At 45.6% G+C, this 23,664-nt stretch overlaps 1 protein-coding gene across 6 annotated transcripts in view; it reads right to left on the bottom strand.

Annotated features, from left to right (window-relative positions):
- Nucleotides 1-1,215: 1,215 nt before the first annotated feature.
- The window catches only part of PPP1R12B (protein phosphatase 1 regulatory subunit 12B), a 214,625-nt gene continuing 192,176 nt past the window's right edge, over nucleotides 1,216-23,664 (bottom strand). For 4 of the 6 annotated variants that reach the window (XM_039227471.1, XM_039227472.1, XM_039227473.1 and 1 more), the window contains 4 exons: nucleotides 22,747-22,851; nucleotides 19,124-19,177; nucleotides 17,859-17,909; nucleotides 1,216-7,145 (listed from right to left, as the gene is read on the bottom strand). In XM_039227471.1, coding sequence (XP_039083402.1) covers nucleotides 7,059-7,145; nucleotides 17,859-17,909; nucleotides 19,124-19,177; nucleotides 22,747-22,851 — 297 coding nt within the window. In that variant the 3' untranslated portion in view covers nucleotides 1,216-7,058. Of the gene's footprint in view, nucleotides 7,146-12,506; nucleotides 12,682-17,858; nucleotides 17,910-19,123; nucleotides 19,178-22,746; nucleotides 22,852-23,664 lie in introns of those variants that run through there. The other 2 variants (XM_039227475.1, XM_039227476.1) reach the window with 1 other exon arrangement.

Below are 23,664 nucleotides of genomic sequence, written 5' to 3'. Positions count from 1 at the left end.
CTCTTCTCACCCCTTTCAGATCCAAGGTCAAGGCTCAAACCCCAAAATGGGAGAGGCATGAAGACCCCAGGGTGGTTCTTAGCAGCTCTTCTCACCCCCATCTGATCCAAGGTCAAGGCAGAGAAGAATGGAAGGAGGGAAACCGTAAAGACAAAGGCTGAGTCTGAATGGCTCAAGTCCGTACATTCTCCAAGAGCAGGGAATGCAAGGGCAAAACAGGTTCCCTCCCTCTTCTGGGAGATGATGGCCCTACTTAGGTGCCAGCTAGGTGGCAGGCCCAACTGTTCAAGGACTCAAGAGACACTAACTAGAAGCAGAGTTATTTTGGATTTGTCCATCCTTCCAGAACTCTCTCCCACCCCTGCAGCCTGCCTCCTGGTGTTCTGTGCTCAAACCCCTGTGTCCTTCTTCCTCTACTGAGTCGTTATTTGGCCTTCTTCACCAGAGTACACACTGGGGTCTGTCCCTAGCTTCAGTAGTGTGGGAGGGAGAAAAGGCAAGGTCAGATATGTTAAGGTGAGAGTCTAGAGAATGCTGACTTCACATGTCCCTGTTCAGGATCTGCACTCATCCCCAACTCTGGTTTTGTGGAACATCAGAGGCTCAGAGAGGCTCCCTGCAGTCAGTGTGCCTTTCCTGAATCTTCTCCTGCAAGGCAGCAATGGGCTGAAGTTTTTTCTGAGAAGACACTCTGTCTCTAGCTGGAAATAGTCAAACCTCTCAGGATAAAAACTAGATGTGGCTACCTGTCCAGTCGGTGAAGTCAAATAGGCCCACCATTTAAACCTCATTTCTGAGAGGCCATTAGCACAGCCAGGGACCTCTGAAACTAGAAGAGGGGGCTGGTGGTGGTTGTTGGTGTATGGAACTCCTCCAGGAATCATGGCTGATTTGTGGGAAACCTCCTCTCCTAAGTACCATCAAGTCCAAGTGAGAAAAGCAAAGAACAAAGAATGGAGGAAGATGAGAGAGGAAGGGTAAATGGTATGTTTTCTGGGGGGAGGAGGGGAAGGACATAAGAGCATCCTCATGTTACTTTAAGGGGACACCCAAGAAGTTTATTAGAAGCATGAGAGGGAAATTTGGTGAAATAAAAGAAAGTATCACTCTGGCAGAATCACAGTCCAAAATGATGAGCAGATGGGACTGAAGAATGGCTCAGGGAGAAGTCTTTTAGGGGACTGGAAGGGCAGGGGAAAAGCAAAAGATAATGAATTAACGTGATAATACACTTGGATAAAATTGGTTCATCAAGAAATATGCCAGACTTCCTTTTGGAAGCTCTGTACTGGCAAATGTGCATGTGTATGCATACAGGCTAGAATAGTGCTCTCCACATTGTTAAACCTCTTTAGGTACGATCAGATCATTCATCAATCAATTCATCACTCAGCAATGGTGCCTGTCTGTAAACACGCCCCCTTATTACAGTTCTTCCTGAGGAGAGGCTTCCGGAACACTGGGTTGCAAGCCACACTAGGTGCAATTTGACGCTCATTCACAAATCTCAAAGGAGAAGTGAATACATCTCTTCCCCTGCAGTCGCTGGGAAGTCGCTGTCATGAGTCTCGATTTGGTTTTTCTCAGTCTCCAGAGACTACCTCCTTTCCTAGTCGCTGTGACAGTAAACAGTTCCTGGGCAGCAGTGGAGTTGATCTGTTTTCCAATCTAATCAGAGCACGAGCGATCAATAGCTGTCCTTGATAGGGTCTGCTGCTCCCAAGCAATGTCGATACCCATTAGGGAAGCTGATAAAAATCTGAGCTCTGCTGGAGGCCAAGGGATGAGGGCACCAGCGAGCCAGCACTCATTTCCCTGCATGCAGCTCTGCAGCTCAGTGACCCCTTCCTCTGGTGCTGGCAGCCTCCACGCTGCTTTGTTCTGCCTGCTTCCCACCTTCCCACCGCAGCTCATGGCCACCTCCACTTTCAGGGTTTCTGTCCTTCCCCTCTGCTCACACTCGGTCCTGCAGGAGGCTTGTCGGAGCTGAGCACTGTTCTATGCAATATGGCTGTGGGGACTTAGGGTCTGTGTTTACTGTCCTCATAGAGTGCTCTGCAGACTTGCTTAAAGGAAGGACCATCCTGAACAGCATGGAAGCTTCTATGTCTAGTCCAGAATCCAGAGGAGCTCAGCAGAACTAAAGGCTGAGGCTCTCATTGAGGAAAATTCTCTTGCTGCTACAGGGCAGAATTTAAGACTAGGAGCAAGCTGGTACTAAGCAGAAAGGCAATGTCTGCTCTTTGGATGTGAACAGTCACGGAGACCACATTTGAGAAGGCTGAGGAAAGGTAGGTTGAGGAAATCTATGAAGCAGCAGCTCTATTTCCTATTAAAACAATTTGTCCAAAGGCTGCCTGCCACAAATTGCTTTCTATCCATTACCCCATGAGCTCCGATTTCCACCTCTACAGGTTTTAATATTCTTACCAAGCCATTAGGAGGGAAAGCAATTGCAACACCATTCAATTACCCTCAATATTAAATTCACTTTCTAACAAGGATGAGAAACCAACCTTGACTTGCTGATGTTAAAACAGTTTGAATCCATAAGAAAACAAGAATTTTTGCCCTTGGAAAGAGCAAAAACTCTTGAGTGTCAGAAATATTCTGATCTTCCTTCCTAGGTATAAACAAATTATGGAATCTGAAACCTAGAAGGGATCTCAAGGATTATTAGTCCAATTGCCATTTGCAGACAGGGACGGTGGCTCTCCCAAGGTCACAAGAGTTGGCCCTAGAATCCAGATGTTCTGACCCCTAGCGGCTTATCCCTTCATGTTGCCTTATTCTGCCCTCAAAGCTGCCTTGCTTATTGGGTCAGAGGAATCACATCCTTTGATAGGGGTTGAAATCTGCCTTAAAAAATCAGCATGGAGACCAAGATATGCAGTTACAGTTGGGGCTAGATCTAGGCAGGGACCACCAATAATTGACAACTGTGTGTCTAAAGTTAGGTGCAGTGTTAGCACAAACAATGGCCTCTGAGAATGACGAGAAGGGAAGGACACCAGCCGGGGTCCACATAGTGTGCGTCCTTAGGCGCTGGTGGAAGCAGTGCTCACTGGGTGGGGTGGAATTAGGTGTCCCCCTCTGCCTACTGGCTCAGTTGCTGAATCCTTTACACACTTTTCCCTGGAGGCTGAATAGCTGATGACACTTTAAATAGTTCTCTCATCTCCACGCCCCTTCTGCTCACCTCGCGCCCACCACCGCATACGGAGTGCGCCAACGCTGTCAGGACCTTCTCCCGTGCCAGCGGCCCGGGCTGGAACGCTGGCCTTTCCCTGAGGGCAGGCAGTGGATCTGTCTGGCGAAGAGATGCTGCACTGGGGCCAGAAATCCAGAGACCGAACAAACTGCATGACTTTGAGAGTTTCTTCTCTCATCTCTGGCTCAGTTAAAAGCCCTTGATAGCAAAACAGTTCACACACATTTTTGTGGGATTCACAGGCTCATACGTGGGGATTCAGCCTTCTTGGAATTGTCCAATAAGCACGTTTTGTTTTGGGCAGGGAAAGCATGTGAAATGATCCAAACCAGAGATCTGAAGCCTCCTTCCGGCAGTGGCCTCAGAGAGCAATACATGCATCTTGGGTCTCAACCATGGAATGGGAGACAGGAAGGCCCAGAAGAGAAGTGAACACATCCTGCTGTCGGACAGGACACGGCAGGGAGGTTCCAGGAAATACCAAGTGAGACTTCCCAAGAGAGTACTCAGTGCACTGAATAAGCCCAGGGCAGGTCTATTCTTCGGATTCTTTCGAGGCAACACCCTAAGATTTGCATCACCCTGTTGCACTAGAGACCAGCACTGGGGCTGGGGGCCATTATGCCCAAGAACTATCTGGAAAAGAATAAGTAGCCCTTGAAAGACAAATAGGCAAAGCAGTGAAACTTCAGCCAGAGAATCTCTGGAATGGCCAAACCATTACTCCCAAAGGTGTGGCTTGGTTTTGAAAAATATCAAATCAATGAGAACAGAGGATGTAGAGCTGTACTGGGAACCTTCTTTTCCCCCTTCTGCTGTTTCATGTAAATACTAAAGTGACACAGCTGAGCTGCAAACTGTTGGCCAGACCAGCAGTATCATGCAGCGTGAGCGATCTGGGTGTGTACGGGCATCCACAGCAGCAGGGTGAGGACACAGGTCTGTGGCCACTGGAGAGACCAACAGCAAAGAGAAGGGAAGCCTGCTGTTGCTGGCACCTGGGGGCACAGCTCGTCCTTAGGTCCCTAACCATCACTCCCGGAGCTTCCAGTCAATCCAACTGTGAAGAAAGGTTATTTTATTCTCTGGAAAGTGACCAGAATTCAGAGTCTATCTGTCTAATAAAATTAATTGCATAAGAGAGAGTGCCTGAAATCACTTAGCATGGTTTACACTTTCATGCTGTTGGCCATAGAATTCAGTATTCCTGAGACTGAAAAGCTTGTACATTTTTCATCACAAGGAAAACTTTTCTGGCAAGAAAAGGCATCTTTAATGGGAAAGGGCTGTGTGAAGCAGCAGGTGCATGACACCACCCTAAGAGTCTTTATATTCTGTCCCATACATTTGAAAGGCACAAACAGATCTGAGGGAACTCTCCGTAACCCCTTTACCCTGTCTATCTAATGGAAGAGGGTCAAGATGTTTTCCTAATAATTCAATTTTCTTTTCCTGAGAAAGAGGAGGCAACGAACCACCCCCATCCCTTGCCCAATATCTGGGATGTGCCAGGAGAATTAATTACTCAACACCTTGTGTTGATTTCCCCTCTCTCTAGAATGAAGGGGATGTTTATAGTGGAAGTGAGGAAACACTGTTCTCTAATTTAGCATTCCCTGAGAACTGAGTCCACATGCTCCTGTGACCATACAAAATCCTAATCAGTAGCAGCTTCTCTTGGAAAATAGTTGGAAGTGGAAGAGAGGATTCTGTATACTCTAAAAATGGATCTTTTGCCAGGGGAGACAGATTTCCTCTTCTGGAATTAGGATCTTGAATTATAGCCTCTGGTTTAAAGAGCATGTAATGTTTCAAAGAGCCATGGAGAACTATATTGTCATTTTCTGGAAAGAAATAAAAAATGGACAGAGGTAGTATATGTTAAGAGAATGGACCACTCAAAGCACTGAATATCACGGGCAACTCTAAAATGAAGAGAACCGAAATGACCTGCACACTCAAAATAAACGAACCAAGGGAGAAAACACCTATAAAGAGCAAATACGTTAAGTCTTAATATTGGGTCATCACCAAGGACCAATGGTTTAATTTTGTGCTAATGGAGTATCCGTCCAGGTCGGGCATGATATTTTAAAAGGCTGTTTTTGTCCAGAAAATGACAGATGAGATGTGACAGGCAGGAAAAGTATGCCATGTGAGGTATGCCCCAAAGGACTGGGGAAACGTCAGATGAAAGTAAGGTTAAGGGGAGATCCACGCCTCTGCATATCTAAAGGACTGTCCCATCAAAGGGCAGTACTGAACAATGTGGAGAATCCACAGGGAGACCTTAACTCATACTAGGAAAAACTTTCTGGTTATTAGAATTGCCCAACTTTCAAGGAATAAATGCACAGCCACCAGGGAACACCTGACTGTGGGTCAGAGCTGTGGCAGTGGGCAGTGAGCTGTGGCACAATGACAGAAAGCTCAATCACATGAGTGGCTTTGCCACTCAAAGATTCCATGACTCTCCTCAATGGGTTGGAAGGATCTCATCACTTTAAACCTCTGTTAAGAAGTCATTTCTCCTGCCAGCTTCTAAGAAAACAAATGTTTCTCCTCTAAATCTAGCCACCAGAAATAGTCACATTCACCATTATCACAGCACGATGGGCTGCCATCTTCTACCTTCTTTATCACAAGGTTGCAAGTGTCCCCAGATGCTACTTTTCACCGTATCTGTCTTTCCAACCTGCTTCCACTCCCCAGTCTGCATCCCATCAATCCACCCTTCCCAGCTCTCATGCCTCCTTGCAAGGGCTTACTTTTTCATTAGGAACGGGTGCCAGAGTGAAGAGAGGAAAACAAGGTCAAAAGGAGGTGAGGCAGAATGGGGTGTTCAGAGCCCAGATTTTCTAACACAGAAAATCACTGTGTAGGGAAAACAAATCGGAGATGAGAACAGCGGTCTGACGTTATTGATGGTCTGGCTTTTCAGCGAGGAGGCTGGTGGTGCCACCACCAATGCAATTCTTCTGGTCTCCAGAGGGTCCCAGGAGAAATGACTTTCCATAATGGCCAAAGACAAGTGAGGTCAGATGCTCTGTTCTAGCTTTTATACCATGTAGCAAGGTGGTGAGGGGAGACAGAAAGAGAAATGAGAGGATAGAAGGGAAAGGAATAAATGAAGCCAGGGTCATCTGAGCCCTGGGGAAGGGGACTAAGCACGAGGGAGGAGTAGGAGTTAAGACTCGTCAGGGATGTTACTGGGTTGTTGATAGAAAAAATAACAGTAACACCAGCAAGGAGTTAGATAAAAGTCAGTTCCTGAGGTGAAGACTAGCAGAGGTGACCTTCAATGCAGAGTCACTGTCACCTTGGAATCTTAATGGAAACACAGCTCCAGAGGCTGTCGGATGATTATGCCAACATCCTGTTTCTCTTGGCATCCCAGACAGGATCCTGGAATGGCCACCATAAGACCTACCTATATCAGAGGACACTGGGTCAGCATAAAAGGCTGTGGGGTACTAGTTTGGGTAGAGGCCTTACATGTTTGGACCAAATCCAATGTGGACAAGTAGCTGAGCAGCAGGAAGTTGGGGTCCACAGCTGAGCCTGGTGTGCTCCCCAAGGCCTTCTCCAGATGGCTCAAATGGCTCCAATTATCACAATCATGCTTCAGTTAAAACTGTCATAAAATTCTGGGGGTGGGGGTATAGGAGGAACAGGGCACTGAGAGTGCAGAGGAAATGTACAGTGCAGAGAAGGTGACTGGAAGAGGGGCAGAAAGAAGTTGTCCTTCCACCAAAACATTCACTTCTTTTGGTTGGAAGACAATGGCTGCAAAAGAGGCATGGGAGCAGCAAATGCTGTCCCATCCCTCCTAAATCTGCAGCCTAGTCTATTTGGACAGTTTGCTGATGACTCTGATGAGGGCACCATTTTCATCTTTCAGCCTCTGGTTGTCAGATTTCAGTTCTGTTAACACCTGTAGGTGACAGAAGGAAAGGGGTGTTAGAGCTTGGCATGATCAACTCCTCTACCCTCCCTGACCAAGCCAATCCAGCCCAGTGGGGGGGGCCTTCGGAGGCAGCTTTGGTGAAGTGTCACCACCCCTTCACCCAAGGATGAAATTCCCCTGAATCTTCCTACTTGCTGAGTTGGTAACGTTCATATTAAGGGAGACCACAGCCCCTCCACCTTTTGAACTAGCATATTTAGCAATATCTTATTTCTTTGTATGCAAACTTCATGTTCCACACCACGTATCCTTTCATTCTACTGAATCAGTAACTATTTTCATTGGTTCATGCCCTTGAACTCACTTCTAGTCTGGAGAAATTGGGGAGAGTGCCACAGTGAGCTGGTAGGGACACAGGAAGACATTTAGAAAGGGGTACTGGGTCAACTAAAAGAGTTAAAGTCAGACACTGCTTCACACCCTATCAAAAATAGGAATGCAGGGGACAGAGGCACAACTCAGCTTTTTGTCACATCCACAAGATGATTTAAGGTCCTCCCTCTAGTGCCTTCTGTGATAAAAGCCACCAAATTTTTAGCTGGTCATACTACACATATCCACTTTCAACCACTAAGCCCAAGGAGCTTACAGATTCGGCCACCACAGAGCTGTGAAGCACAATGAGTGCTGGGTAGAGGTTTAATAATTATCGCCCAAAGCTCCCTGGTGGTAGTTACCAAGGGATTCCAGGGTGCCTTATTAGCAGTTTTAGGGGATGGTGTTACACATCCAGGACACAGGTGCTTTGGGGGATGGGGGAATAGAGATTTCGGTTCTATCAGTTCTGCCATCTTGGAACACTACACCTAGTGGTGTTCAACTTGCAAAACAAAGAAAAAAAATAGCAGCCCCAGGCCCCCAGTCTGGATATCCAAGTCTTTATACTGTGAACAGGCACTCTGACAGGTATGTTTTGCATCTAAAAAACCATAATGGGATGTTGATGAGGGTGTAGTTTATGTGTGGGCCCTGCTGGCAGTTTAGGGAGACTTAGGTTAGAAAGTAAGTACATCTTCACCATGAAGGCTACAAAAATCCACATCTATTCGATACAAATGTGCTTTGACTGATTCGTCATCAAACCAATGGGACTTCTGTAGCAGGTGAGGCCTCTAGCAAAGAACGGCCCAGACTCAGCTGTCGTGAGGCCGGTTTCATTCTAGTTCTGGCTCTGCTATTAACCACCCAGGGCATCCAACTATACCTCAGGAAACAGAATTTTTGTTTCTTCAATCTCTTATGGAGGATGTAGATTAAATTATACAAATATATACGTGTATGCATACATATTTGCATCATAGAGACAAAAGGATTTGTATTACGGGAACGACAAGAAAGCAGTACTGAACATCCATACTGCGGAAGGCACCATTAACAGAGTTCTCACTCCTGTGGTCTCATTAGTACCTCATGAGTCTGTGACACAGGTGCTATCCTTATGTCTACAAATGAGGAAATGAAGAATTTCATAACTAGTCCAAAGGACCCAGCTATTAGATGGCAAGGCTGATACTGAGCCCATGTGTGCCTGACTCTGAAGATTATTCTTTCATTACAGAGGTCATGTGGGGGTGGAAAACAAAACACCAGAAGTCCAGAAACTCCAGCACTGTCACTGTCATTAACGATCTCTATTACTTTAAGCAAACCACTCAATTTCTCTGAGTTTCCATTTTTGTGTCTATAAAGAATCATCGTTTCTGCCCTAGTTGCTCATCAAGCAGGGGCTCTATGAGGGCCCCAGGAGGTACTGGACGTGAAGTGTGCTGACATACATAGCTCTGTGGCACTCAGGACTCCCACCGCCTCTGTGAGCCCTTCCATGAATACAGGATGGCAAGCAGGTAATCTACAAACCTTACTAAAAAGACTTTAATTCAGAAAAAAAAAAAAAGTTTTGGTCCTCTGACCCTACCTCTCCAACCTCCAACCTAATCAAATCTGGCTGCTCTCTTTTGTGCCTCTATCCCTGTGGCCTTGACTACCAGAACTCAGTGCTCAGAAACTCATTCCAAGAAGACTTTTAGGCAAAGTCAGCCAGGATGGCCTCACAATGCTTTACCTTCCCATCTGCTTTCCAATGGCCCTATCCTGGGTCCTGCAGCCTGGGTACCAATGAGACTCTGAAAGCCATTATTCCATAACAGGATTCCATAGGTAAGGCTGGGGTGCGGGGGGAGGGGCGGATGGAAGGGTAGTGGGGAGAAGCTATACATGTCAATAGCTTTCATTTCCCTGCCAGCAGCTCATCAAATCAGAACTGAGCTGACCCCTCCCTGCGTTTCAAATGTACAAACAACTCTCTGAATCTTGATGATTTATTTCCACATTAAGAACTCAATTCTTTGAAAAAAAAATTGGACAAGGCAATTTCCCAGCTGCAATATACTACAACTGACATCTTAAGGGAGTGTCAAAAAGTCCAAGAAGTGGAATGCAGAAATCAAGGGGGGAAAAAGTCTCATAAACTTGACTCTCAAAAGAGAGAGGAGGAAATGAGCAGTGTTATCTGATATTCACTTGAAGTTAAAGAATGATTAAATAAAAACACATGTGGAAGCGCTGTGCAAGTATGAGGTTTAACAAAGCTTTATCATTTCAACTCCCTGGATGTCAGCCTTCTTAATTTCTCAATTTCCAGTTTATACAGTTTGATGCTAAAGTATCTTGGGCAAATAAAATTAAGGACATGGTTTCCCAAATATTACTTCATACAGCCTTTGATGAGGAATGTGCTGAAGAGGGAGAGGATATAACGGTCTTGAAGCTTCTGAGACCCAGGGCAAGGCTAGCTGAAGGGTGACAGGGGCTCAGAAGGAGCTGTGCCTAGGCTGCTTTGCTTCTGACCACTTGGGAAGTGGGAAGGGACTCCCGCTGCTCATATTCTGTTGGAAGTGGCTTGTACGACACACTGAGTTAAGATGATTTCCCTAAGGGATTATTAACCAAACCAAAAACCAAAAAACTCTCTGGACCACATTGTCAGTTTGGCTCAGTTACCCACTCTTTCCTTCTGGTAGGGGTCAGCAAACGTTTTCTGTAAAGGGCCAGATAATAAATATCTCAGGGTTTTCCAAGCCACATGGTCTCTTCTCCAACTATTCAACGCTGCGCTTGTAGCACAAACGTACTGATGAACATAATGTTAAAATGTAAACAAATGAGCAGGGCTCAGTTCCAATGAAACTTTATTTTTGGACACTGAGATTCAATTCCATGTATTTTCACGTGTCATGAAATATTATCCTTCTTTTGATTTTTTTCCGCCAGCCGTCTGTATGGCCCATGGGCATACTGATGGGCCATAGTCCGCTGACCTGTTAACAGAAGGTCATGTACTATGTAACCGTTTCTTTACAGTGGCAAAACCTTCTGGGAGGTAAATGGCTGTTTGGAAGTGAACCTCCACCAGGGAAGTCAAGAGTGCTGAGAAAGCAGAGTGCTGTCCTTCATCCTTCAGCTGCAACGGTGGGGGCACACGGCTGTTGTTCTATAGACTCTTGCACTGTTTGGGCCATATGCTTAACAAACGGCTAAAACTCTGTGCCAAATATGCAGACAGCTAGCGTCACAGTGGTTGAGGGCTTGGGCGCTGGAACCTGACATACTCGGTTTGACTTTTGGTTCTACCACTGACTCTTTGAGTGACCTTGGGCACGTTACTCAAACCGTAACTCATTTTTCCCTCATATGTAAAGTGATTGTTCTGGGGAATAAGTGAGAAAAAGCAAATAAAGTGCTGTGCATGGGCCTTAACAAACGACTAATGTGAACTTTAGTTGTTCGCTACTGAAAGCACAAGATCTAGTTTTGCCCTATATCCTATACTATCTTGCACAAAGAAGGAAACTAAAAATAACTGGGACATCTCTTGTGGGTCCCTAGTTCACCCCCTATCAAATCTTCCAGTAATCCTGAGGCTTATCTTAAAGCACGGAGTTTGGATCTTACCCGGCACTCAGTAAGTAGGGTACCTAAGCTGCTTGGTGTGCCAGGCCGTGAGATCACTGGCCTTTAAATTTTCTTTCTGTGTGTGAGAGCATCTACAGCAGGATATTAGCCCAGCCCTTACGGTAATTTGGGTGTCACAGATCTAGTGGGTATTAGTTGCCAGCTACTGACCCTGAAGGCACAAGCAAATAGGCAGAGAGAAGAACAGGCATTGGTCAGGACTAATTAGACTGTTGCTGAAAATTAAAAACTCATTTCAGGGAGTGAAACCGGCTCAGCAGTGGTGACCCCATCACACCACCATGGAGTGGGAAAACAAGTGATCTGTGAGCTTATCTTTCAGACCTACATCCAGGGAAAGGCTCCAGTTTACCACACAGATTTTCTGGTTCTCAGCTGAAAATAAATCCCCGCTCTCTGCTCCACTGACTGTCATCTCCTTTGCAAAACTACCCCCATTAGGGAAGGTCTCTCTGTGTGAGGGTCTCATTTATAAAAGCTGTGCTCTGCCTCACAGCCCACATGCTGGCTACAGGTGGGGGTGGGGGAGGGAGACACATCCCTAAGGCCCTGAGATTTGTGACTGGGATCAGAGAGATGCCTCCCAAGGAGGTGAAGAAAGCAAAGATTACTGCAGAAGGGAGGGAAAGATTGCTTATCCAGTTCTGCTTGGATGGTGGGATGGGCAGTGATTTTGCTGGTAGTGGGGCTCCAGCCTTCAGTGCTAGTCGTTCCCATCCAGCACGTTGTCAGATGTGGAGACTTGGTTCTGTCCGGTATCCAAAGGACTGTTTTCAACCCTGGTTTCACAAAAGACTCAACAGTGGAAGCTGGAAAAGATATTGATGCCTGGGTCTCAACCTGGACTACTGGTTTTTGGTGTTGTCGGGGTGGTGGGCCCAGGCACTACATACATTAAAAGCTCCCAGCCAGGGTTGAGCATGCCTGCCCTTGGTTAGCCTAGGCCCAACTACAATTTAGGAGTCCAGGACCTACTCCAACTGCTCTAGTGATCCGATTGCACTTGGGCTGCTGCTGAGAAAGCTCAGTCTCAGTTTGGCAATGACCCCACCAAAGAAATGTGTATATACCCAGGTACGTGTGTACATATGTGTAGCCAAGTGAGCAAATCCACATTCAGTCTTCAGCGGAGGAGAAGGTGATGTGGAGATCTTACCTAAAGGACCACCAGCCCAGGCAAGGTTTCCCCCACTGCCTCCTTTGACCTAGGCTGTTATGTCCCACTCTGTTTCTCAGTCTTGGCTCTTTCCATCTCCAGATGACTGACCTTTATAGGCACTCGCATATGGCAGCTTGGATGGAGGGGGATAAACACAGGGCTTCTGAGCCCAACAAGAAGAGTGAACGTGCCTGGAGTGGTGGAGGAGGAAAGTGAGGTGGAGAAGAGGGGCAAGAACTAGAGCTCCTGGGCTTCCGAGGACTCGACGGACTCCGAGAGTCTGGCCACAACTCGGGTCAGGGCCCTGTTCTCAGCCTGCAGTTGCTCGTTCATCTGCTTCAAGGTTTGAATCTGTTTTAGCTGGTGGAGGTTCTGTAAAGTGAAACATGGAGGGGACAGACAGACAAGAGAGAGACAAGACAGACCAGAGGAGATAAAAGTAGGACAAAGAAATCACGTGACTTTTTGTTTTTGTTTTTAGTTGGCATGCAAGAAAGGAAATGAGAAAGGCAGAAGTAATGGTGGGGGTGGAGGGAGGGATAACGGAAAGAAGCACCAATGAGGGGGAGAGTCAGGTCTATGATTCTTGGCTAACGTCTAACTATGCTGAAGGTCAGCCATAGGAATATAACCACTGGGCTCTCAAACAGCACATCTGGATTGCTTTTGAGAATGACAGCCCACCATGTAGCTTGTTGCCTTCTGGACGGGCTTAACATGGCTGAGACATAGCCTGGGGGGCCCTTCTTCATCATCATTGGGACCTGGAGTTGAGGACTCGGTGTGTTCCCAAATCCAGCTACTGCCCTTTTCTTTCTCCCTCCTCTCATCTTGGCCCCCTACTCCTACTTGTTCTCTTTCTGGGTCCTTCTCTTACTTCATTTATTATTTAATTTAAGAAATAAAACAAGGAAAATAAAAGAGGGGCTCTTGTTTAAGCATTTTCTGTACAAGGCATGTACTGTTTAGGAGGGTGACATGGCACATACCAAGATAAGAAACCAGCAGCTGTCGGGCAGTCCTCTAACCTGTTCTGTGGGATGATTCATCAACCCTGCTAGTGCTCCACTGTAGTCTGGAAGCTTGTTCCAGGACCCAAGAACTGCTAACCCACCTTTGACCTGCTCTACGGCTGCCTGCAGCATGAAATTCACATCTAACTGTGCTCTCTTTGTCCCAGCTCGTGAAGAGGCTGGGAGCTGCTTCAAGATGTTCACATACAGGGTCATACTCTGAAAATTACAGCTATGCACAAAAGCTGGAGAAATCATAAATGCCCGTGATAACGGAATTGGTCGGACTGATGTACTAGTCCAGACCTCACTATTTTTAAGTGTTGCAAATGGAACAGGACAAGCAGCCCATAGATATTTTTCCTAATACCTTGTATCTGATAAAGGACTTACAGACTTCAATAAATGGCATTATATCGTGGGCCTGCTTACTGTTACTTGTCCTTTCCTAAGTGGTCATCTGGACTGACCCTGTAACTGAGACCATCAGCTCTTCAGGAGGAGGGAAATGATTTCATTATGCAAATGGAGCTTCACAGAGGAAGATGAAAAATCCTGTGGGTTACAGTGACTATGAACCAGAGAGAAGTCTCTCATACCCACATGGATGTGAAGGACAGAAATGAAGGATTAGTGGAGTTATAGTTGGAAGTGAAGAAGCAAGAAAATTAAAGGTAGCATGAAGGGGAAAAAACAGTGAAAAGGAAAAACAAGCAGACACAAACTGCTCAATATCTCTTTCCCCAAAGTGGGAGAATGAGCACCTTGGAAAAAAGGTCGAGCAGCCAAACACTTCCATGTAGCCATTGAAGGGCAGGGACCAAGCAATGCTCTTTACCCTCTGCAAGCATCTCGGTCACAGAGAGGAATGAGATCAGAGGAGATCATGGTATAGCATGTGGAAATATTTAAAGAAACGGGCAGGGACCAAACGTGAGAACCAATGGAAAGTCCCTGGCTCTCACCCTTCTTTGGTGTTGACATTGGACCAAAGCTTTCAACATAATCATTGTCATTACATAAAGTGGTCCTTGCCTCCTCGGGAATATTATTAAAGACATAAACTATGAAAATTATTCAATCTAACATATGAGTACAAGCAGAGTGAGGTGGAAGAATTTGGAAGTTATCAGCATGAGGGAGAGAGGCAGGAAACAAGTTTGTGGAATGTTCCATAGGAAAAGAGTACTGAAAACAAGGCACGGCAAGTAGGAGGGGAGGGCAGGGCACAGAGCAGGGTGGGCAAGGGCAGGATCAGCTAGTGGTATTTCCAGAGTAAGTAAAAATAAAAATTCCAAGACCAATCTAAAAGGGGAGTGGCTGCTGGGCTCCTCATGCAAGGACCTGGGAAAGGGAAGAGAAGGTCTGGAAAGGAGGCTGATGCTGAATGGAGGATGCGGTAGAAGAGTCCTCAGGTCTGATGTGGGCAACACCAAGTGCAGCCTAGCACAGCTCACGCTGACATGCACACCTTTCAGAGGCTGGCATATAATCCTACTCCAGTCCAGGATCTGAGTGCAGTTTGTCCTGGGAAGAATTCATAAATACTTACCTTTCAAGTAAGGCCAGAAAGGCACAACCCATGTCACAAGCACAGAGTCCCACATACATTTGGATGAGCCCCTCTAACGGTTCCCCATTTCACCTGGCCTTTGTACTTCATTTGCCAGAGTCAGAAAAGCAGGCAGCAGAGTCACTTTCTGTCCTTGAGCACCTACTGCATCTTCAGGGTTCAATGGAGGTCAACCCTCAGCCTGCTCCCTACTGACTGTTCCAAGAGGTTTGAGCATCTGTATAAACCAAATACGCAACAGGCATGGGGTCTAACTGGCCCTTAGTTCTACTGGGTCCCAGATTCGACAAGACAGTTACCTGTGCTGTTGACTGGCTACCTAGAACACACAGATTTTGCCCACTGATCATTCCCAAGATGCTGATTACCATAAACTGTAGCCTGGATGAAGGACTTGAAGGCTAACCAAGCAGCTTCTTAGGCTCCTTTAAGGCCAGTGACATCAATTTTATGATGTCTGTATCTGTGTATCTGAAGTTTTTGCCTATCTGCAGGTACAGACACAAGCATCATGAAACTGGTGCAGACTGCGAGGCTTGTATGTTCCTCCCTCTTTGTCCTCTAGGGGGAGCTGGACGACTTGTAAACCTGGTATTAGGCTTTGAGGTAAGCAAAAAGGTATTTAGGGGCGTTAGAACTTGCAGGCGTTTCTTCATTTGGCTTTGCAATTGGTAATGGAGACTAATGGAAACTGAGTTTTTTTTTTTTAACTAAAACAAACAAGCAAACAAAAAAGCAGTTTCAAATCAATGTACCTATTGGTTTGAGGTCTAAATAAACAGGATCTGGCTCCACTTGATTTAAACAACTGAATTTGAGGCTGGCTGGCAAGTAACTCACGGCTAAGGGTGCAAGCACTTTCCTTCCTTCCATCCTCCCTCCCTCCCTTCTTTCCCCTCTCTTTCTTTCTCTCTTTATTTTTTTAAGTAGGCTTCATGGCCAGTGTGGAGCGCAATGTGGGGCTTCAACTCACGACCCTGAGATCAACACCTGAGGTGAGATCAAGAGTAGGATGCTTAACCGACTGAGCCACCCAAGCGCCCTGGGAGTAAACACGTTCATGTATTATGATCCCTACTGAGGAAAGAAAAGAACTCGTGGCCTAGTTTAGGAAATCATAGCCTGATAGGGTAGGGAGAAAGAAATATGTAAGCCTGTCTCAACCCATAGGACTGAGAGCAAATGGAACCACTGAAGGGGCTCTCGTACTTGGCAATTAGAATTGGAATAGAGAGAAAGAAAGGCCTCAACTGCTCCACTTTGGGACTTTCTGGGTCTTTGTTTGGGGGCCTGGATGGACGTGGTGCAGAGTTCCGTGACAAGCGGGTATGGGCTGGCTTTGGGCTCCAGGGTACTCATTAGAAGGCACCAGCTTTGGCCTCATTTACATGCTGCTGATCAGCATTTAGGCTATTCCTTAATGAGCATCAATGACAGCTGTCTAACAGAAGAGTACAGATGGCATAACTCAAGGGGTTTCAAAAATGGAGGAGCCCCCAGTGCAACCAAGAGCTGTGGACACTCATTCATCAAGAACTGTTTAGCTCTACTAACATACTGCTCTAAATGGGAAAGAATACTTCTGTGTGGTAGGTGAGGTAGGTTTGGAAAAAGCAGAAGATGGTGAAGCTGATGGCGTGGGATCATCCTGTTTTTATCATCTCAGGAGAATCAATCATTTATTTCTATTTCTTGCTGTTTTACATCAACTTGAAAGATATAAGTGCCACTTTTTGGATATATAAGTAGGCATTGCTTGAAGTTCTATGTGAATGTGATCATTTACAGCCTTGAAATAGTAACTACAGAACTCAACGGCAAGGCTAGCCACATCTCCTTCATTCTGGAATTATAAAGAATTACAGGACTATGAGCACTGGATCTTGAGTAAACTTTTACCTTGTCAGGTCCTGAGAAGTTTTTTTTCAGTAAATAATCAACTTTTTTGACTGCTGGAATAATAAACGTCTCTCCTTAAGTGCTTCAATTGCAGATTAGGGATCCTTGTTCACAGAAAAGGCTTTGGGGCTCTGCCTCATATTACCCCAGTGCCTCTGGTTCCCAGGCTAAAAAAACTGTTTCACCAGATGAATGCTTTGTATCATACATCTGGTAAAATAAGATCCTTGGGCGGGGGGAGCCAAGCAAGCGCTAGGTGATTACGGGCACATGGCATCATGCACTGCAGGGTTCAGATGCTCCTAAGCCACAGGCAGGTGGCTACGCTGAGCAGCTCTATGCTCCCTGCTGCTCTACATCCCCCTCCCATAGCGGTAAACTGACTTGTCTGGGTAGGTTGCCAGTTCTTAGCACACAAAACTGCTCATGATGACAGTTGTTCATTAAAGTGGCTAATGGAGATGATGGTCACTCTAGGTCATGGCGAAGAGACAGAGGAAAGCAGTGAGCCATGAAGTGTAGCTGGTGGCATGAGCTAATTCTAGTGGGAGAATGCCCAATATTACTGAATATTTCAGGTGAAATGGACTGGGGCAGAAAATCAATATGTGAATTAATCTGCATTCCACTGCAGAATGACTCAAACTGTGTTCCTTCCGGCAAAGGGCTGAGACAGGGAGGGGCACCAGGCAGGAAAGTCTCTGGCCATGATGTGGGGCCTGGAGAGCTGGAAACCTTGTTTTAGCTTTTGTACCCAGACCTTTGAGGGTAAAGCTATTGCTTGGAAAACCTTAGGTCAACTTAGGTTTGTCTCCAGCCTGCCAGACATCTCTCCTTAAACCAAAGGTAGCAATGGTTTCCAGAAAGGCCTGGAAGTGTCCACAGTGGATGCTGTGTGAACTGAGAGAGCCTACGAAATGGTTTGGCTCCTCTTCACACATCATCTCTTCTTGTGGGGGTTGAGTGTGTGGTGGGAGGTGGAGGGGTGGGCTATGCTCGGCCGCCCAGTCCTGGCAGGGCTCGGAGAAGGGGCACACAAAGGGAGAAAGGAGAGTTCTCCATACCTTCATCTCCTCCTCCATCTCAGACATTTTCCGCTCCAAGGCTCGCCTCTCCTGTTTAGAAACAATGAGACTGTTGAACATCTACTGGGCTTAGAAGGGCATCAAAATGCTGCCTCCCAGCTGCCATGTGATCAGCAGTGGCATGTCCCAGGCAAACCTCAGGCAGGAGGCTAAGCACTATCTGATCTGTGGTGTGAAACTACTTCACTGAGAGAAATCACACGATCTAAATCTCCCATCAGAAGATACGCAAATGGTAGGACCAGGGTACTTGGGGTTATTCTGTGGAAGCTGAAGATTTCATGGAATTTCAAATGACTGCAAGTGAACAAGACCCTTGCTCTCTATTAACATAAAGTCATCATTATTTTCAGTAACTCTCCCCTCAAATTCCTAAGGAACTGCTTCTCTTATGATGGGGAGCAGATGGTGAGTGGGGAAGTAGCCATCATTGTCTGTGAAGAAATAGCACCCCTCCCCCTAACCCATTTCTTTCCCAGCAACTGACTCCTGATTTAGCTTGAACTCAATGAAGATTCCTTGATTAGATGAGATACCAAGGAGGTTTTGTTACAGGCCAAGGAAATAAAATATAAAACTTTGCTGCTTTCCAAATTAAACAGGAGAGATAGGAACATATTATACCCCTAGGGTCACATCACAGCTAGGGTTCATCAATAAATCTGAGTTTTCCCAATCCAAGAATGTCAAATCCTAGAAAAATATTCTGAATGCAGTTGGGAGGAGGTCAGCAAGTGAACCAGAACCTGCCCCCTCCCCCCCCACCCGACCCCCAGAGTATGTGAATGACTCTGCCAGCTCATATTTCAAGTTATAAGACCTAAATCAATGGCAGAGGGTCCTGCTGAAACTTCCTTTCTGTTCAAGGTGATGGGAAGGGTAATGTGATGAATATGTATGCTGATTTACAGTAAACCAAAATACACTGTAGGAGTGTGTGTGTGTGTGTGTGTGCGCGCGCACGCATGTGCGTGCAGTTCTGCCTATAGGCCAAACCGATGCATGAAATGACCTTCCAAGGACCCTTCCCATTCTTAGACATGAAAAGTACTGACTATCTGGAGAAGCCAAAAGGCCTAGCAATCAAACTGCTGTCCAGAGTCACACAAAAAGAATTTATTATCAAGCTGGGAATGGAATGTGGCAGAACTCCCGCCTTCTTAAGACGAACTTTTTCCACTGGCATGAACAACAAAGAGAAACTGAGATGAAACAGAGGGGAAGAGAAACACACTCGTACGTACCCGTTTCTCCATCTCCAGCATTGACGATCGGTCAGAGGTCTTTTCTTGTTTCTGCTAGTGCAAATTGAAGAGAAACAGTGGTCACTTACGTTGTCTCAGGGTCACTAGGAAGCCCAGTCTGGTTCAGCTTCACCGCTGGACATCCAGAAATAGATGTCAGGGCTTTGGGCTCTCACTGTGACTGAGGCCCCTAGTAAACAGATTCTGATAGATCTCTAAGCCTAACATTATTGCCTCTCTGAAGTTTACAGGATTCCCGCTGCGGAGTGGAAAGCAGTAGTAGTGTTCCATGAAATTTAACATGGCCACAAGTGCAAAGATATGACCATAACACATACTCAAACTCTTGCTAGGTCTTCAACACAACTATCTTCTTATACCTCACCACCCTCTCTCGTCTTCTTTTCTGTGAATAATCTCACAACCCAGAGGAAATGAAAAGTGGCTTTTCTTCTTTGAAAGCTACAGACTTATGAACTTGAGTGTCTAAGCTCCATGGCGTTCTTGTTCCTTTTTTTTTTTTTAATGTTTATTTATTTATTTTTGAGAGATGGCAAACACAAACAGGGGAGGAGGAGAGACAGAGAGAGAGAGACAGAGACAGAGACAGACAGAATCTGAAGCAGGCTCCAGGCCCCGAGTTTTCAGCATAGAGGCTGATGCAAGGCTTGAAGCCATGAACCATGACATCATGACCTGAGCCAAAGTTGGATGCTTACTTGACAGAGCCACCCAGGCGCGCCTCCCATGGCACTCCTGTAAGCAATCCCTTTGCACTCTATTCTTTCTGCTTTGGGCACTGAGGCTGTTTTTCTTTTAAAGTGGTGGTTTTCACATGTGGGTGGCCTTCTAGGGGTTCTGAGGAGCCCACTCAAGGGATCTGCTTTGAACTCAACAGTTACACTTTTATCTGTTTTGTATATTGAAGTTCCAGGTAAGGTAAGATTTTATCTGAACAAAAGATTAGAACTTTGTTTTAGAATATCTTTGACTTTCATTATAAATTTCACAGAAGTGCTAAAAGATTTAGCCACCACAGCTAAAAAGTAGAATAACTTCAGGCAGTGACTCTTAAACAGGGAATGGAAATGAACCCTTATGTTCCTTTTGGCTGTAGCATTATAAAATTTCTCACAATTAGTAAACACAGATGATTATTTTTATTTTGCCCAGTACTATGCACAGACAACATTTAACAAATACAGAAAGTCTTCTTTAAGAAACTTCTCTTTTCAAAATACTAAGGAGTAGCTAGAAATAACAGTAAAATTCTTGATTTCTGGCTCCTTTCCTGGGCTTTCACCTTCCGTTCTGAAGGTCATGGCCGCCTGCCTTGACACTGAATCTACTATGAAGTGGGAGGAAAAGAAATAAGGTAGAAGTAGATCCTGGAGCTTGTTTGCATCCTCGTCAGCTGGAGAAGCACAAAAGTTGTACTGATTTCACTAATTATTTAGTTCTCTTCTACAAAGAACCTAGTTTTTTTGTTTTCTAAATCTTAACCCCCTTAAGAGTTAGGGTGGACCTTTTATGTAAACCGTCATGTGTGTCCATGTGGTAACTGTCTCCCTACAATGTGTGGGGCTGACAGGCCCCCTTCCTCTCTGTCCTGCCAAACAGTCCCATTTGTGGTAAGCAGCAGAGACCTGGTTTGCAGCACCATTATTTCTTCTGAATTTCAATAACTTGTATTTGGCAAAACTAAGTATATTCTGACACACCCGGCAAAGCAGTTGGCTAGAGAGTGAACCTTCCCCAGTGACTGGAAAGGCTGATTTTATTTTCAGTGTCCTCTGTGCAAGTCAGTGTCAGCAGCTTATTAGACTGCTCACTGCTCTGAAGCGCAAGCTGGTGGAAAAGCCGAGAACCCCTAAAGGTCAAGAAATGTGCTGTCAGAAGAGGGCTTCTGGAGAGAGTGGGGAGGCTGGGAAAGTGGGTCCTCCTGTGGTTCCTCACATGATTGCTCCCCAATTTTCTGTAAAATAGCCCCAGTAATTCCTGATCAGAAGCACCATATGATCTCTACTAATTCATCATTGCTGATTGGGGGCACTATTCAGAGTAAAAGTCAGCCCTGGGAATCTTCTGAGGGTGTACTGTGAATGAGACATTTTGCCTGGCTCAGTAATGTTGGGGTCAAAATAAACCCTTGAGGTTTATTTATTTTTGTGTGTGTGTGTGTGTGTATGTTTTTTTTTTTTAATCGTTTATTGTGAAGTTGGTTTCCATATAACACCCAGTGCTCATCCCCACAAGTGCCCTCCTCCATGCCCATCATCCCCCATACCCATCAGTCCTCAGTTTGCCTTGAGGTTTATTTAGTTCTGTCCCCTTGCCGTGTGTGTGTGTGTGTGTGTGTGTGTGTGCGCACGCGCACGCGTTTCCTTTTGGATTGAGACCCACTTTTCTTGTCCTACTAAACTGCTTTATGGCCAGCTGTCATCTGTGCTGCAGTCAGTTTTACAAATCCCCAGAACAAAGCATGCTCAGCTATTACAACCAGGCAGGGGTGGGGGTGGGGTGCCTCTGCCAAACTGACAGGTGGCTCACAGGCCAGGCCATCCGTGGTGCACCTGACCAAACCCTTCACTGGAGAACATGGGTGTCGTAGCTGTCCTGCTATAAGTCCACGCAGTCTGTGGTGCTGGCTTCCAAGTGCTGGCTTGTCCTACTCTGAAGGCATTGCAACAAGAGGTTCAGAGGGCACTTAACCACCCCTGCCCGACACCCCACATACTCAGTACTGTACAATCCTAGCGGGTTAGTCTTTGCTTTTGGATTATATCAGAACAACTAGCTGTCTCTGGTTTTCATTTATGCTTTCTCAGTAAAGAGTCATTTTTACCTCAGTTCAGCTTTCATAATTCTTAGTCCTGGGCATTCCAGGAGAGCAATAACTCCATAGGGTTCCTGTTAACTCAGCAATAACCCAGGACAGCACTTGTTTCAGCTTTCAGCTGTGGTGTCTGCCGCACCTTTGATGAGGTTATTGCCTCCAGTGCCCTCTAGAGTGTCACCTACTTAAATCAGGCCTGGCAGTAAAAGGATGTGGTTTATCTGGTCTGTTTGACACTAATATTCCTTATTCCTAGGCTGGAAAACACTGGTGGCTTGGGGAGGTAAAATATACTTTGGGACCTGGTCGTATGTCCTAACAACACTTTTGTCCTTGATTTCTTAGATAACCTACACAAACCACTTATTTGTCTAGGCCTAATTTGCTACCTCTCTGTACTGGGTTTAATGGTGTTTTGCTTATCCCTCTCTAGAAGGTGATTGTAGATAAATGGGATTGAAACATGGTGATCAAGACAGGAGATATTGTCTAGGACTAATCTTGTGATGCTGATTGATACTTGTCTACTGAGAAATCAATCAGTAGATAATCCATAATATTAATTATTGGTATTCAGGGCATTAGGAATTGTTGAATGCAGGAATTTCCTATTTTAAGTTAAATGCTGACTGAACTCTGAAATCAAGTTAGAACCAAAGAGGCTTCTGTCTCCCTATCTCTGAGGAGGGCCGATCTTAATTCCCCATTACTTCCCACCTCCAGGTTACTCTGCCTCCTCACATGACCCCTGTGGCCCAACCTTTTTCTTCTTCTTCTTCTCCCTTACCTGGGCCATCTTCTCAAGCTTGGACTTTATATCTGCTAGCTCTAGCTGGGCCTCTTGAAGTTTTGTTTTCAGTTTTTGGTTTTCGGTTAGGGCACTCTCGTAGAGCTGAGGGGAGGGAAAGAGAATCGGGTCACCTACTAGGCAGGGCTCCCAGGATCAGAACCCACTCAGTTTCATCATATGAAAACCCCACCCCCCCCAAACCATCACTGTGGGACAGATGGAGAAGATGGAGGAAATCTAGGAAACAGAATACATTCAGCCAACTGGTTTCTTGCTTCTTAACACTGAAGTCCCAGGCTCCACACACAAATAGAATGGCTTCAATAATGTTAGTCTCTGGGGAAAAAATAGTCATTGTGGTTCTCCATACAAAGAGAATTATTTTTTTTAGAGCCGGCCTAGTGTGTATATTGATTTTAGTCAGGTTCTGCTTAATGCAACATTAACAAAACAAACATTTCTAACAAAAATGGTTTCCTCCCCTGGTACTTCAAGCACTTAAAAGGGAAGGTTTTAAAGTCTGCCCCTGGTGCTTGGTACTCTTTTGCAAGAACCAAAGGAAATGAACTGTAAAGTGTTTTAAACCCCCTCCAATCCAGATTACCATCTACTACCACCAAGAACTATTTGGTTTGGCATTCATGGGACCCCATGAAAAAGCATGTGTTTGTTAATAATACCAGAGTCTACCAAATGATTCTCTGGGGCTCAGACACACAGCATGACTTTTATTTCCCTTTCTACAATTGCCAATTTTTACTTTTTCCTACACCTCTGCATATCTGATTCTAGGCATATATTTACTACACTAAAAACAATACATGAAGCGGTCTTTATGAAGCTGATGGAGAGGTGGAGTGACCCGAGAACCTGAAAGGAACTCGTTGTTACTATTTATCACGCAAGCACCTTTTC

This window comes from Hyaena hyaena, unplaced genomic scaffold (assembly GCF_003009895.1).
Source record: "Hyaena hyaena isolate Hyena2069 unplaced genomic scaffold, ASM300989v1 scaffold_28, whole genome shotgun sequence".
In the NCBI taxonomy this organism is placed as follows: Eukaryota; Metazoa; Chordata; class Mammalia; order Carnivora; family Hyaenidae; genus Hyaena; species Hyaena hyaena.
This window is presented reverse-complemented; position numbering and strand designations above follow the sequence as displayed.